This window comes from Mustela putorius, unplaced genomic scaffold, assembly GCF_011764305.1.
Source record: "Mustela putorius furo isolate JIRA1106 unplaced genomic scaffold, ASM1176430v1.1 tig00003859_pilon_pilon_pilon, whole genome shotgun sequence".
Taxonomy (NCBI): Eukaryota; Metazoa; Chordata; class Mammalia; order Carnivora; family Mustelidae; genus Mustela; species Mustela putorius.
In genome coordinates this window covers 34,308,937-34,325,093 of record NW_025422011.1, presented here as the reverse complement: position 1 = coordinate 34,325,093, position 16,157 = coordinate 34,308,937, and the positions used below count along the sequence as shown (strand labels likewise).

General features: G+C 48.4%; 1 protein-coding gene across 9 annotated transcripts in view; it reads left to right on the top strand.

Annotated features, from left to right (window-relative positions):
• The window catches only part of PPFIBP2 (PPFIA binding protein 2), a 145,787-nt gene that overhangs the window by 122,668 nt on the left and 6,962 nt on the right, over positions 1 to 16,157 (top strand). For all 9 annotated transcript variants that reach the window (XM_045065865.1, XM_004780164.3, XM_004780163.3 and 6 more), the window contains 8 exons: positions 712 to 753; positions 4,433 to 4,571; positions 6,200 to 6,341; positions 6,948 to 7,076; positions 14,473 to 14,623; positions 14,935 to 15,046; positions 15,284 to 15,372; positions 15,677 to 15,799. In XM_045065865.1, the coding sequence (XP_044921800.1) occupies positions 712 to 753; positions 4,433 to 4,571; positions 6,200 to 6,341; positions 6,948 to 7,076; positions 14,473 to 14,623; positions 14,935 to 15,046; positions 15,284 to 15,372; positions 15,677 to 15,799 (927 nt within the window). The remainder of the gene's footprint in view (positions 1 to 711; positions 754 to 4,432; positions 4,572 to 6,199; positions 6,342 to 6,947; positions 7,077 to 14,472; positions 14,624 to 14,934; positions 15,047 to 15,283; positions 15,373 to 15,676; positions 15,800 to 16,157) is intronic.

The following is a 16,157-nucleotide window of genomic DNA, read 5'->3' as shown; positions in this document are numbered from 1 at the left end:
GAGGTGAGCACAGGCAGGGTTTTGGGAAATGGCGGGGAGCAGGAGAATGTGAGTTCAGAGCCTGAGTCAGATCAAGCCGTCAAGGTCTTGAGTCCTGGGCTTCTGTTGCAGGGATTTTGAATGAGGAAGTAAGTGGATAAAGTTGATGAGCCCAGGAGTGAGTTACAGGATAATTTAGGAGATTGGAGAGGAAGCTTTTTTAAGAGTCTAGAGAGATGTGAGGAGGGCTTTGTGCCCCTTATTTGAGGCTAGCCCTTGACCATGTGGGTGTCCCGGGTACTGGAGTATAGATCACAGGTTCTTGGGCATGGTCACTGGAGACCAGACTCCTCTGTTGAGAGAGCACTTTTCTGGAGCCTGCTGTGTTCAATCCCTTGGTCTGAGCAGTGTACCAGCACTGGTAATTACAGAGGACACCCCTGAAGACTGAGGCTGGCAGGAGCCACGGGGCCCATTCAGTGGCTCTGGCCCTGTGGTCCTGTGCTTCTTGCTCTCCCTGGTCAGATTGCTGGCAACTACCCAGAACATCTGTCCACAGGTTGGACAGTGACTTGTGTTTCCTCCGTGGATGGTGATTACCTAACAGAAAGCTGGGGAGGGAGGGTATGAGCCTTGCAGCTGGAAGCAGGCAGGTGGTCCTGAGCTGTCATTTGTGACTAACACCGGTCTCTCTCTCTGCACATGATTGAAACCCTTCTTGCTGCTGCACAGTGTGTCAACGGGAACCAGCTCTCCCCTGGGGTGGAAGCCAAGGTATGATAACTGCCCCGATCGTGCACTCGTGGTTGTCTGCTGGAGTTTTCACGGAGCAGTTTACAGCTTTGTGCCTGAGAAATAGGTGAATCATAAGGGATAAGAGCACAGGAGGAAAGACAATGCTTCCTTTCCCGTTTCTGGCTTACGTGCACCGTGAAGTGTGATTTCATCTCATTATCTGTGGGATGGGATTTCTTTCCTTTTTTTTTTTTTTAAAGATTTTATTTATTTATTTGATAGAGAGTACAAGTAGCCAGAGAGGTAGGCAGGGAGAGAGGAGGAAGCAGGCTCCCCACTGAGCAGAGAACCCCATGAGGGGCTCGATCCCAGGACCCTGAGACCATGACCTGAGCCGAAGGCAGAGGCTTCAACCCCCTGAGCCACCCAGGCGCCCCAGGATGGGATTTCTTATTGTCTCTTCCATTTTACAGGCTCAGGAAAGCTCATCTTTAACAGTGTGGATTTGATTGCTGGGAAGGGGAAGGTTAGGGTTCCCACACACAAGCTGGAGGAGCAGGACAGCTATCATCCTTTCTGTGCTCACATGTCAGGGCTAAGCATGGGCACACTCAGCCACCGGGGCATCCCCTAGCGTTGACGTCTGGCCCTTGCTTTCTGTGCTGGAGAGCTCTTCACATCTTTCCCAGTCCTAGTAGACACACCTTCAGGACTTCCCCAGAGCATGTGCCCACTGATCCTGGCTCTCCCTCTGGAGCCCTTGGAATGAACCAGCCTCCTCTGCTCCTGACTGCTCCTCACGCCCTCCTCTGAGCTGAACATCCTCTTCTCCAGCGTGTGGATCACAAGCCTTTCAAGTTCCCATTCATCCTCCTTAGGGTCAGCACCGGTTTCTCCGGCTCGTGCCATGGACCACACATGAGCGCGATGTTCTCGATGGGGTCTGATCTAGAGACTGTGCTCCTACAGCCTGCTGTCTCTCCAGGCCCCAGGCACGTGATATTTCTTGTGCCTGTGCTTCTCTGCTCTCCTGGCGTGCTCAGCCTGAGGCAGGGGTTGTTCCCCATTGAGAAACAATAAAACAGGTTGTAGGAGGCTGAAGGGAAAGCTTTGTCTGAGTCAGTCTGACACAAAGCCTGTGTTCTTGCCGCCTCCAGTGCATTTCCTCTCTGTTCTAACAGGAGGCAGCTGGGGTTTCCATTCCCCCACAAGCAGCCGCATTCTTCTGTTCCTTCTGGGTCCTGCCCTGACCTTTACCTTTTCCAGCATTGAGTCCTTCCTTCCTGGCTGTCGTTCTTGGCTAAACAGAGCTGAGAGCCCTTTCTGTCACCCTCGATTCTTTCTGTGGTCTTATAGGCCTGCGACATGCATGCTTGGGTTAGGTTCTGTCCTCTTTCCAATACAGCTTCTGTCCCCTTTCCCATTCAGTGAGCACCCCGGACAGCCCACATCGGTGGCCTCAGTGGTCTCTTCCCTATCCTTGAGCGGGGTGGTGCATGGGTGATGATGCAACTGGAAATCTGGTCTTGAGAGCCCTTCCCCACTCCTCTATTTCTGTGTCATGGGGAACGTGGAGTCACAGATCCTTAAACCTTTCAAACATTGCCTTCCCCACACTCAGTGCTTCCAGCTTTAACTGTGCATCAGAGTAATCTGAAATGCTTGTTAAAAATACAGACACTTGGGACCTGGGTGGCTTAGTCAGTTGAGCATCTGCCTTCAGCTCAGGTCCTGATGCCAGGGTCCTGGGGTCAAGTCCTGCATGAAGCTTCCTGCTCAGCAAGGGGGCCTGCTTCTCCCTCTGCCCGCTGCTCCCCCTGCTTGTGCTCTCTCTCTCTCTCTCTGACAATAAATATATAAAATCTTAAAAAAAAAAAAATACCACCACTTGGGGTGTGCTCCCAGAGGGGTAGATTCATAGGACCAGGTGCAACCTGGGAAATCTGTCTTTGCAGGTGTCCCTGGTGACTGTGGGGCAGCTGGCACAGGGACTGACATTTGTAAATTGTTGATCTGACCAGGTCTAGTGTCTGCCTCGTGGGTCGTCATGAGCTTAAAAATCATGCAGTCTCCCCATCTGATTATTTCTGCTTCACCAGCTGGTTCTTTCAGACTTCTTGGAAGTTTAGTCTCCTGTTTTTCCCCCACCTCTCCTTTCCAAGCCTGTTCATAGGGATTAGTAGTCAGCATTCACAGGGATTAGTAGTCCATGTTCAGTGAACGAATCAGATTTCAGACAATTTCAGGGATGTGTATTTTTATAAGCACACTGAATTCAGAAATTCGTTGGATACCTGGCTTTTAACTAAATGAAACTTCAAGAGATGTCTCAGTCATTAAAGTCTCCATTACTTCCCTGACTTGTCCATTTGGAAATCAGAATTTTTGTATTACTTTTCTTCTGGGCCCCATCAAGTTATCCACAGTCGATTTCCTGGTAAAGGAAAAATGGAATGAATTTTCTCTCTTTATTCAAATGCATTCCACTGGGTTTCCCTTAGGTTTGTGGCCTTAGGGGCCATTATGTTCTTCTTAAAAAAGGGGGGGGGCGCCTGGATGGCTCAGTGGGTTAAGCCGCTGCCTTCGGCTCAGGTCATGATCTCAGGGTCCTGGGATCGAGCCCCGCATCAGGCTCTCTGCTCAGTGGGGAGCCTGCTTCCTCCTCTCTCTCTGCCTGCCTCTCTGCCTGCTTGTGATCTCTCTCTGTCAAATAAATAAATAAAATCTTTAAAAAAAAATTGCAGTGTAGTTAACAGTGTTATACTAGTTTCAGGTGTACAACATAGCAACTCAGTAATTCTGTACGTCACTCGTGCTTTTCGTGATAACTGCACTCTTAACTCCATCACCTATTTCACCCTCCCCACCCACCTCCCCTCTGGTGACCATCCATTTGTTTTCTGTAGTAAAAATCCCATTTTTTTTTCTCTTTTTCGCTTTGTTCATTTGTTTTATTTCTTAAATTCCACATGGGAGTGAAATCCTGTGATATTTGTTTTTCTCTGGCTGCAGTGTGCCCATCCTGACCAGCTAAGTGCCGTTCTTTTCCCTTTATGTGACCTTGTTTTGGGTATCCTTTTTGTGGCTAGGGTGTGTGCACAGGCCCATAGCACTGGGGCTGAGTCTTATGCAGACCAGGATCCTCAGTTCCTAAGGGAATGGGTGGTGTGTTGCCCCCCCCCCCCCAGCGTGTTTGCTCTTGTCACCTCCCCTGTGTGTACGTCCCTTCTCACTTGTCTTAACCTGGTGTTTTTCAAGATAACTGTTACTGTAATATATAAATGTAACTTACATATGACATATTGCATAAATATATATATATATACCAAAACAGTAGTTGTACCCTTTACTGGGATTCAGGTCTGTTAATTCGAAGTGCCCAAGGGATCATTGGTGGCTGTTAATTCATGGTGAGTCCGAGCATCCGACCAAAGGGCAAAGCCCCCCTTTGCCAGACACTTCCACTTCCTGTCCAGGGTCCGTTGCAAACAGCCCCAGATTTGGTCCTGACTCTGTCCCTGTCTCATTGTGTGACCCTTGGGCAAGTTTCTTTCTCAGAACTCTGGTCCCTTTTCTTTGCAAGGTCTTTGAGTTGGGCTAAGTGACACGTGGCTCTTGGAAAGCTGAGTTGTCTGTGCATCCAAACATTTCCTAACTGGGTTTGAGTCTGAGGCTATAAAGTTGCTTGAACACGTGTCTCTCTCTCTCTGTCCAACAGGACAACCCTTTCCTGGTGGAGCACAAATACCCCACGTTACCTGGGAAGCTTTCAGGAGCAACGCCCAATGGAGAGGCTGCCAAGTCGACTGCCACTGCCTCGAAGCCCGACCCCGCAGGGAGCAGCCCGCTGCGGCTGAGTGAGTGTCCAGGCCCTGGGGGTGGCGGCCACACTTTCAAAAGTTATTGCAAAAATCCCATGGCCCCTACCACAGCCCACAGTTGGGGGTTGGTCGGGTGGGTGGACAGGAAAAGGTGTCCTTCTGGGTGGCCTCCCTGACCAAGACCGTGGCTCCCTGTCTGGGTACATTATTTCCTTTGGTAAGCCCTGTTGAACGCCAGAAACCCAGGCTGTGAGCCCTCCCTTCCTTTCCACCCCACAGTCGCTCCACCCCCATTTGCCCTCTTCCAGTGCTCCTCTCTTGGCCCTCCGTGTCCTTCCCATCATTCCTCTGTTCCTTCCCTCTTGGACCCCTGAGTGCATCCTTCCTGTCCCTCCCTCCCTCCTCCTTTGTCATCCTGATCTCTACCCGTCTGTGCCTTCCTCCTGCAGCCCCTCTATTACCGGTAAGATGATATTATGCGCTCGTCCAAGGGAAAGTGTTTCCTTAGGGAAATGGAGTGGCCAGTGGGCGAGGATATCCATCCACAGGTGCCCTTTTGGTGCTTAGGACCTGGAACCGTGGAGGTCTTCACTGCTTTTCACGCAGAGTAGGCCATCTCTCCTCAACAACAACAGGTCAATGGAGTGTAGGAGGGAACATTCTGGTTCCTGCAGAGCCCTCCCTCCTCTCCTCCTCATCCCTGTAAGTTCTCTGAGCTAGCCCGTGGGCTGGCTTCTGCCCTCGGCCAGTTCTGCCTCTGGCTGCAGGAACTCCAGACAAGCTCTTGAAATAGTCTGTCCTGGTAACCCTGAGACTCTGGACTCGCAACAGCTTCAGGGCATTCTAGACTGATCTGAGGGAGCCCTGGCGCCCACATGGGGGCTGCGTGTGCCCCAGTATGTCAGCCCCTGCCACTCTCCCTCCGTCTCCCTACCCGTGTGTGGCAGCCTTGGCCTACCAGGGAGTGGCCCTGAGAGTATTCGATCCCCTCACGGTAGGCCTCCTCTCAACGTACTGACCCTGGGGTCCAAGTTCAGTCACTGTTCCCTCCCTTCTTTTCTCATGGGATTATTTTTCTTTCTGTTTGAGTTTTTCTCTCTTGCTCGATGACTCTTCTGTTTATTTCTTTGCTTCCCTGTAACTCTGTTGGGCTGGACTTTGGCCTCTCTTGCTTCTTCATGTGGCTTCTCTGCTTCTTGATTGGCTGGAGATCGTGGCCGGAGTGTCAGTGCCCCGGTATTAGGTACTGTACCCTTCCAGGTGAGGTGGAGAGTGAGATGCCCTTGTGTCCCTCCCCTGACACCCTCCCTTCTGGAACATTCAGCCACGTCCCCTCCTGCCTGCAGCCCTGCATCTCCCTTGGGGGCAGGAGGAAGCTCCTTGTTGGAGTTACCCACCAGTACTTGGGCCCCCAAACCTTTAGCACTTGAAGACATTACCTCACCCCAGTTTGGAACACTAACCTGGCCAGTCCTCAGAGAGAGAGAGCCTGGAGTGTGCCTGAGTCCCCACTGGTTTCTGAGAAGGAGGTGTGACATTCTGCCTAGCAGGCAGAGCAGACTCTTCCCCAGCCCCACTGAAGGATGGCCCTGGCCTGGGGACAAGGTTTTGAAGGTCATGTTCCTTTTTGTCCTTCACACATCATTCCATTCTTTCCATCTCAGGAGACACAGAAAGTGGCTGGGACGACACCGCCGTGGCCAACGATCTCTCATCCACGTCCTCGGGCACTGACTCAAGCCCCCAGTCTCCCCTGACCCCGGATGGTAAACGGAGCCCCAAAGGCATCAGGAAGTTCTGGGGAAAGTAAGTTGGTGGTGATCATAATTACATTGCTTAGAATCAAAATTCTTCTAGAACGGGCAAAGAACCACATAGCCCCCAGTTTAATTAGATGTTGGAGCACCACTAGAAGCAGAAAGCCCGTTGGAGGGAAGAATTGGAGTTCTCTTTGAGGGCACAGAGGAGGAGAACAGTAAATGTAGCTGTTACCTTACCTGCCCTTCGCTCCCGGCATCACTCCCTCCCACGAACCCCAAGCACATTCTCTGCAGCTTTCACCACATGTACTTTGGGAGAGACAATGCATGAGACCAACTTCTTCCTTCCACGGGGTCAGTCTGTGTCTAAAGAAGGACTTGCTGGCCCCTGGGAAGAAACAGGCTCCTCCCCCGCATCACTCCTCACTTGGACCCCACAGGGTGTGCTCCAAATCCCAGAGGCAGAATGAGAATTGAGGCTTGGGTCTGGGGAGCTGTCACAGGCCATGATCCTTGATCTCTGGGAGGCCCTGGGCAGCAGTGCCATGGAGAGTCCGGGTTCCAGCTGGTGTGGCCCTGCATAGGGGCTGGTGCCCTGCCTGCGTGCCCCCAGCTGCCCCCTGACACTCTCCACGGAATCCTCTCTACACAGGATCCGAAGAACTCAGTCCGGGAACTTCAACACCGACACCCCAGGGATGGCGGAGTTTCGACGAGGTGGGCTCCGGGCAACTGCAGGGCCAAGGCTCTCTAGGACCAGAGACCCCAAGGGTCAGAAATGGTAAGGCTCCCTCCAGTCCATCAACAGAGAACTGTGAAGTCTTGGCCAAGGGGCCAAATGCTGCCAAGACAGAAGGCAGAGCTTCTCCCCGTCTCCCACTTGGCGCAAGCAGACATTGTTCATGCTTTGCGGGCATACTGAGGTAAAGCCAAGAGGCCCCGCTCCAAGCCACCATGGGTGCTGGGCCCTCAGCAGCTCTGCATGTGTGTGATTCATTCGCCTCGGGGCCTTGGCGTGCGGGATTGAGAAACTCTGGGGCAAATTTTGGGGCGTAGATTATGGAACCACAGACCCGACTTGGAATGTCCGCTCAGCCACTTCTAGCGGCAAGCCTTAAAGCAAGTTCTGTCACCTCTCTGCACCTCAACAAATGAGTTTCCTCATTTGTGAAGTGAGGAATCAAAGGAAGTTTATTATAAAGTTCTTAGGAGGATCACATCGATGCTGCCCATCTAACCCAAGCATCAGCAGTCTGCCACTCACGGTCGACCTCCTCCTGTAAACGTTGAGAAGGGGCATTGTCCCCCGCCACCCGAGCAGGCTGCGTTGCCATTATGCCTCCTAAGACAAGGCCCCAAGCTTTGCTGAAGGGTGTTAGCTGAAGGGGGTGGCAGACAGTGTGTGCCACGGGAACTACCTGGGAACTTTTGCAGGAGTCTCCCATCATGCCCAGACAAAAAAGTGTGAAACTTTCTTGGTGTGCCCTGGCTGTGCTGGGGTTCCTCCGGTTCCTGGCTTGACCTGGACGGCCCTGGTAGACACTCTCCAGTGAGCAGCTCTGCTCCCTTTCCTTAGACCTCCCTCAGGCCTGTCCAGGCAAAACAGTACTCCGGGGCTTTAGGAAAATCCCTTTCCATATCCTCAGATCCCCTGTTCCCATCAGACAGTTTCTACAAAATATTATCTCTAGTAACTCTCTTCTGAAGTCTGAGTTACTCAGCCAAGGTCAGGCTTCTGAGCACCTTCCACAGGATTGCATTGTGACACTTTAAATCTAACCCAACAGTGAAAAGTAATGTTTAACTCTCCTATTTAATTCCTCTGAGATTGCCATCTACCCATGCCAGGAGCAAGTAGTGAGTAAGATGTGCACAGCTCAAATACCAATCCTCAGAAACAGTACAATCGAGAGGAGAGGAGCACGTTTCCCTAAAGCAGCCTATTCTTGATGGACCTCACCCCCCACCCCTCCCCACCCCCGCCCCTACTGCCCTGAGAAAGGGAACCCATGGGCACACCCTTCTCTTCCCCACCCAGTCAGCCCCAGCTTTCTAAGCTTTCCCGGTGGTTGGCTCTGGTGTCAGACACAGGCCTCTCCAGATCCACTTGTGCTTTTGATGGGTGTCAGCAGATGTGTTCTCCAGGTGCAGGTGTGAGGGTGTGTGCACTTCTGTACCTACCCGCTCGGGTCCGAGGCATTGGTGTTACAGGTGTAAATGCTCAGTGAGTGGTAGCTTTTGGAGGCAAGAGAAGGCAGAGACCCATTCAGAGCCAGTAGAAAAGCCAGCCAAAGAAAGCTTATATATTCCACAAGAACGCTTTAATTTCCTAGCAGTTTTTTTTAAATTTAGACGCAAATGTTTCTGATTTTTCAGAGATGAAAAAAGTCTACAGTCAGCTTGCATGATTAACCTCAGCTCCAATTCTGGTGATTTCTTTAGCATTGATTCACTGGCAGGGGTATAAGAACTTTCTCTAAGACCCTTCAGCATTTTTCCTTAGTGCTCGACCGCATGGTTAGGAGGCCCGTTTACCTTCTGTCAGCCATTTCAGGATGGGGTAACCAAAGTCAGGAACTTCTCTGATGAAGGAAAAACTGCTTCCAGCCACAGGGCTGCTTGGTGTGAATGTTTTTGTGCTTTGTTAACCATAACAAGGATGAGAAAGGGAAGAGAAGGCCGCCCTGAGGAGATTGCTGCATTTATGCTAACAGTGCTTGTGGTAAGGCCTTGCATTCACTGGTGGAAAAGAATGGCCTTTCTTACTTGTCAGCGGAAATTTGATATAAACTAATGGCTTCTGGTATTTATAGATGTTTAGGTATAGCCTTAAAAAGTCTCATCACTGGGGTCGCCTGGGTGGCTCAGTCAGTTAAATGTCTGCCCTCAGCTCAGGTCATGATCTCAGGGTCCTGGGATTGAGCCTCACGTTGGGCTCCCTGGTTAGCAGAGAGTCAGCTTCTCCCTCTGCCCCTCCCTTCCATGCTCTCGCTCTCTCTCTCTCTGTGTCAAATAAATAAGATAAATAAGATAATAAATAAGATAAAATCTTAAAAAAAAAAAAAAGTCTCATCACCAATATCCCTGTAGGAAAAGTACTTGGTTACAGAAAGTCTTCAGCCCCAGTCTCTTTTTTTATTCTAATGAAATATTTCTTTTTAAAATAATCATATTTGTGAAGCACCTGGGTGGTTAAGCTTCTGCCTTTGGTTCGGGTCATGATCCCAGGGTCCTGGGAGGCAGCACCACATCAGGCTCCCTGCTCAGCGGGAAGCCTGCTTCTCCCTCTTCCACTCCCCCTGCTAGTGTTCCCTCTCTTGCTGTGTCTCTCTCTGTCAAATAAATAAGTAAACTTTAAAAAATTTCGCTAAAATAATAGTATTTGATAATGACATTTCCTAGGACTCTTCTCTGAGGTTATAGAAGAATAAATTTTATTGCGTTTTTTCTTCTCTCCTATAAAGTTTTCCTGATTAATATTCCAGTCAGCACTGCTACACAGAGTGCCTGTCACACTCACAAAAAATTACATTTTATTGTTAATTTAGTTTGCAGATGTTTGTCATTTTACTTTTTGTGAATTGTCTGCATTTTTTGCCCATTTTTGTTACTGTCTGTCTTACAGACTTCTGTCTGCTCTCCGTGTATTAAGACATGAAGCTATGTCTAGTAATGGTAATAAACTGTGTTTTAGGCTTGTTACAGAACTTTATTTTGTGACACTTTGACATATGAAATTTTTATGTTTATATATAATGAAGTTCATGAACTTTTCTTTTGTAGTTTTGTTCGTGTTTAATTTTTTCAGTGATTTTTTTAAAGCTGTGTCTGAATCCTCCGTTTGGGGATTTATTTTGGTATTGAAATACCAACTGAGTATTACTCCCACCTTAAAAGACCACCAGAGACGTGAGTCAAAGCCAAGCAGCAAGGGTCATTTATTGCAGGTTCGAACCTGGACCTCTGTGCCGCTCGTTGCCGATAACACCGAGAGGTCCGGAGCTGGGTTGGTGCAGGATTTTTATAGACAGATACAAACAAGTTTCAGGTAGGGCTGAGCTGATTGGTTGACAGTTTGAACAGGTATACTTGGCGTCAGTGGATTGGGTCAGGGGACCTGCGCGAAAGCAGGGGTCCGCGCCAAAGCAGACAAAGGGTCCCCGCAAAAGCAGACAAAGCAATCTTACAGAAGCAGAACTGGCCGGTTAGTCCACGTGGGCGAAAAAGCAAACGTTGGTACAGAAGCGAAACTAGCTGGTTAACAGGATAAAAATGCACTTCTAGCGGCGGGGTGGGGGGTTCTTTTGGTCTTTCAGTATGTGGTGAGAGGTATTTTTGTTTTTCCAAGAGAAAGCGGCAGCGGATAATGTTGAAGTTAGCCAGACTCGATCCCATGGCTGGATCTCATCTCCATGCAGTGATGATTCCTGAGCTGGCCCCCTGAGTCTGCTGCCTTTCAGGACTGTAGCTTTATGAGGGGCTCTGGTCAGACTCTCTTACTGCCTTTTTTCCATATTCATGGCATCAGGTGTACCCTCAATGTGAGCAAGTCTAAGCTTCAGGGTCCTTTGCTTGCACCCAAGTGTTTTGTAGGATATGGAGAGAGTCCCATCAATGTGCCGACAAAGCCATGTGTTTTGCAAAACTTTTTCAAGTCAGGTATTTTAATCCAAGCAGTTTTTGACTGCTGACTGTTCACTGCAGACTTCCCACCATCTACACACTGCCTTCTGTCAGCTGATACTGGACCACCGTGGGCATTTGGGGGATCTTGCCAAGGGGGAGTTGAGTTCCGGCTTTCCATTTAGCTTGGATTTGTTGGGGTGTGCGTCCGTGGTGTGTGGTCACTTCATGTTTGGTTGCCTAGCTGTCCTCTGTAAAAATCACTCCCAGTGTGCCCATCTGCCCAGTGCTCTGACACAGAGATGCAGAGCTGGCAGTCACGTCCCAGTGTGAACGTGTCCTTTGGCTCTCGCTATCAGAAGTCTGGGGTGGTAGAAAAGAAACATTTCAAATGTATAAAACCAGAAGCTGTTCTGTGAAAACTTCCCAGTCATTAGGGCTCCAAAATCCCAGGCAAGGGCTTTGCTTCTCGTGGATGCTTTGTCAAAACAGAAGTTCTCTCTGGTCAGAAGTGCACTGACTGATGACATGTATACAGTTATAAATGCACCAGGTGCTGTCCCTCGTTCATGGGGACGGCACATCTGATAATCTCTTACATCATTTTAACCATAATTTGGGAAGATGTTTTGGAACATGTCAGTAAAGCAAGTGGTTTGGCTGTGCCTGGAAGGTACCTTCTCTATCCTCTCTGAATTGCTTCGTTGCCTGTTCAGCGATAGCCCTGGGAGACCCCAAAACTGAGAGAACCTAGCAGGGGCAGGCAGGTGGAGAAGCAGGGTCTGCCACTGTGGGAATAGCACTGGTGGAGACCATTTACAAAGAAGGACATGGGAATTCTGTCGAAGATGAACACTAGAGCTCTGGAACTCTTGAAAAGGTGTACAAGAGCGAGGTTTTCAAATTATGATCTCAGAAACACATTTTTCATTTGGAATTGATATACCCCTCTGATATATTGAATATGTATTTTTACCAATTTCCAGAAGTAAGAAATGGAATGACATCAAAAGCTAATAGAATGTGAAATAAAAGTGACAAAATGAACATTTGAAACTGAAAGTGTTCTGGCATTAAGACAAACTGGGGTGTCTGAGTAACACAGTCAGTTAAGTGCCTGTCTCTGGCTCAGGTCATGACCTCAGGGTGCTGGGATCAAGCCCTGCATTGGGCTCTCTGCTTAGTGGAGAGTCTGCTTCTCCCTCTTCCTCTATCCCCCCAACTCATTCTCATTCTCTCTCTCTCTCTCTCTCCCCCTCCCCCTCCCTTCCTCCCTCAGATAAATAAATCTTAAAAACGAAAGAGTAGACAAACAATAAGAGACTTTTAACTGTAGGATAAACAGGTTGCTGGAGGGGAAATGGGGTGTGACTGGGTGATGGACATTAAAGAGGGCATGGGATGTAATGAGCACTGGGTGTTACAGACGACAGATGAATCACTGGACTCTACCTCTGACACTAATAATACACATATGTTAATTGCATGATTAAAAAAAAAAACCCCAATGTCTCAAAAAAAAAAAAAGAATAAATTAAAAAATTCCAGATCAGACCAAAAGCAATAATTCATTAAAAGCAAAAGATAAATTCCAAACAAAAATACTGAATAGGAAAAAAAAATAGTGAATAGGTTCCTAGATTATTATTTATATAAAGTGAATCTTATTAAACACACTGGAAAAAGCTGAAAATTTTGTGATTTAACTTGATAGAATACATTGACAAAGATAACAAACTCAAAGATATTTCTGGAGTTTGTGATGGTTTTCAGTGTGATTAAACTTGTAATATTTTGTGATTTCTCATTCTAGCTAAATTATTTGTTCCTAATTCCGTATTCAGATTTTGTACTTTTCTTAAAGCGGTCCCTCCAAATTTTACAAGTTCTAGGTCTCCCAGAACCTGGATCTCATTACTCCAAGTGGCCAGCATTTACCCCTGGATACCTAGAATCATGCTTTTTTTTTCTTTTCTTTTTTTTTTTAATATTGAATTTTTTTAATTTTTAATTAATTTTTACGATTCTAGTCACTTAACATTTTATTCACTTATTTTTTAGTTTAAATGCAATTAATTAATATATAATGTATGATTGGTTTCAGAGGTAGAGGTCAGTGTTAGAACCATGCTTTCTTGTTGTTCTGGTCTTTTAACTCTTTTACCTCTTTTACCTTAAGAACAACTCAACCAGGCATTCCCAAACAAATTTTTAAAAAGATTTTATTTATTTATTTGAGAGTGAGAGAATGAGCGAGTATGCAAAAGCCAGGGCAGGGGGCGGTGTGTGTGAGGGTCAGAGAGGGAGGGAGAAACAAAATCCCCACTGAACAGGGAACCTGATGCAGGGCTTGATCCCAGGACGCTGGGATCATGACCTGAGCTGAAGGTAGATGCTTAACCCACTGAGCCACCAAGGCACCCCGCCACCCGCCAAAAATAATTTTTTAACTAGCATGTTAGGGGTACTCTGTTGGAAGGAACCTTACAGTTTTCTACATGCCATAAATCCTGGTTGGTTTTTCTTCAAGTGAACATAAAGTTGTTTTGCCAGCCTTCCCTACCCCAGACTCCATGGAGGTTTCGAGTGTGCTGTTATATTCACACTTAAATGAAAAATTGATGTCTTTAAGAACTGATGGCTTTGTAATTGCCAGTCATCCTGTCTGGGAACATGATCTAGCCCATGATCATGACTTGATGTTGCTCAGTTGAGGGTAATCGTCACCTCCTCCCCCTGCTCTGCTCCCATCTCCGCACACACATACATATGACTTGGGCATTGTTTGAGAAAGCAGCTCCTAGACATTTTATAATTCTGGTTGCCATGAATCGTATTTTTAAAATTCTTCAACAAAAATGTTAGTATATGTGCTACTGATTTTATAAGTCATATAAATATGACTTGCGTGTTTTATAAGGAGCCCCCTTACTGGGCTCATTTGGGTTCTCCAAGTGGGGCAGCAGGCCCATCATCTGAAAAGAGTGGCTGTCTTTTACTTTTACCTTCTGTCCTTCTCCCTTCTTAAACTGGCTGCACTCTCAGACCCGTGTTCTTAGTCCTGATCAAAAATACTCTTTATTGACTTTAAAGTGAATGTCTCTAGTGTCTCATTAATAAGGCGTTAGCTGTTTAGAAGAGTTTTATTTTTTTTAAATGTTAGAGAACTAACCCCCTTTTCCTAGTTTTCTAAGCATTTCCCTAAAGACAGTGTTGGCCCATAAAAATCTGATTACCCTCATAACGGGGCACAATTCTGGGCTTGTGGCTTGTGTGCCTCGTCCGTGGACGGATGACCCACATACACGGCCTCCTGAGGACCGTACGCCTGGCTCGTGCTCACAGTCCCTGCAGACTCGAAGCTCACACCAGGTGTTACCACAGGAAACTCTGGAGTCCACTATAGATGAGTGTTGACATGGAATTTCGTGCAGCTCAATCCCATGATTGGGATTATTTAAAACACAGTTGCCTTTTTTCTGAGGCTCTGCTGTGCTCAGATACAGCCTCAGGCTCTCCCGCTAACAGGGCCCTGCTATTCTCTTGCCCCCCAGTGACGCCGGCGCCCCCTTTGCCCAATGGAGCACGGAGCGCGTGTGCGCCTGGCTGGAGGACTTCGGCCTGGGCCAGTACGTGATCTTCGCCCGGCAGTGGGTGACTTCTGGCCACACATTACTGTCAGCTACCCCTCAGGACATGGAAAAGGTAAGAGCTGAGCCCTGGGAAGGAGGTTCCCCTTTGTCCTCAAACCAGTATCTGGGGCGGTGAGGCCCCCACTCTTCCTTCCTGCCCTTACACACACACACACACACACACACACACACACACGGTGGGGGGCAGAGGAGGAGGCCGAGATGTCCTCTGTGACTGCATGTCGATTGCAGGGCACTATGCCTGTATCTGCTGCCACACACACCCCCATCTGCCTGGGGGACTATCTCTTCCCAGACATGGCGCCCTCTGAGGGCCAAGCTGCCAGCCAGAAGTTCACATCTGTCTGTGTCTTTCAATTTCAGGAGTTGGGGATTAAGCAGCCTCTGCACAGGAAGAAGCTGATTTTGGCCGTGAAAGCCATCAACACCAAGCAGGAGGAGAAGTCGGCCCTGCTGGACCACATCTGGGTGACACGTAAGGATGGGCAGTGTGCATGCATGCATGTCCCTGACAGCTCCCGAGGGAAAACAGCCTCTGCTGGGAATGTGTGCCTCCAGAGCTGGCCGTCCTTGGGAAAGGCACACAGGGGAGTGAGTTCCTTACGGGGAAGCCAGATGGACCTGCAAGATGATCGTCCATTACTTTTTACCTGCATTCGCAGTCTCCCATTCTTATAAGCCCGAGCACACCTGTTTCTTCTGGTTTCTGTAGGTTGGCTTGACGATATTGGCTTACCACAATACAAAGACCAGTTCCATGAGTCCAGAGTCGATGGGCGAATGCTACAGTACCTAACTGTGGTGAGGATTTTCCCTTTCATGGTTTCCATGGTCTATGTGAGCACTCAGCCCAGGTATCCCCCTGGTGCTTATTCTAAACTTGCTTTCACCTCATCCCTCTTCTCTTAAGGTCTTTAAATAGTATTGTTGGTCACACAAGAGGTCCAGGGTAGCACAACCATTGAGCTAAGAGAAGCTGCTGGGGTGTCCATTGTGCACTTTCTAAGATGCGGTAGACTTGTCTGTGTGTGGTCTGAGAAGGAATCTGAAGGGTCTCGGTCACCTTGGAAACTCTGGCTTATCAACCAAAACTTTTCTGTTCCAGAATGATCTCCTCTTCCTAAAAGTCACCAGCCAACTGCATCATCTCAGCATCAAATGTGCCATTCATGTGCTTCACGTCAACAAGTTCAATCCCCACTGCCTGCACCGGCGGCCAGCTGATGAGGTGAGGACAGGATCATACCTATCCGGGGACCTAGCCTGGTAGCCCTGTGTTCGGATACCTGCATGGTTAGGTGTGACAAAACAAGAATGACCTCAGAACAACATGGCTGCATTCTGAACCAGGTTGCTTGGGATTCTTTCTCTTGCTGCTGCTTAATGGTGCCCCAGACACCCCCTGTTGCCTGCATTTTGTGCCCCACAACAAACACTGGGCCTCTAAGTTCCCACCGCACTCAGGGAGACCCGTGTTCGGGGCCAGAAGTGGTAGCAACAAGTCTTTAAAGCCATCACAGTGACCAAAGATGATGAGCAGGTGGTGCAAAGGAGGAGGGGAAAGCATAATGGGAAGATGGGGTCAA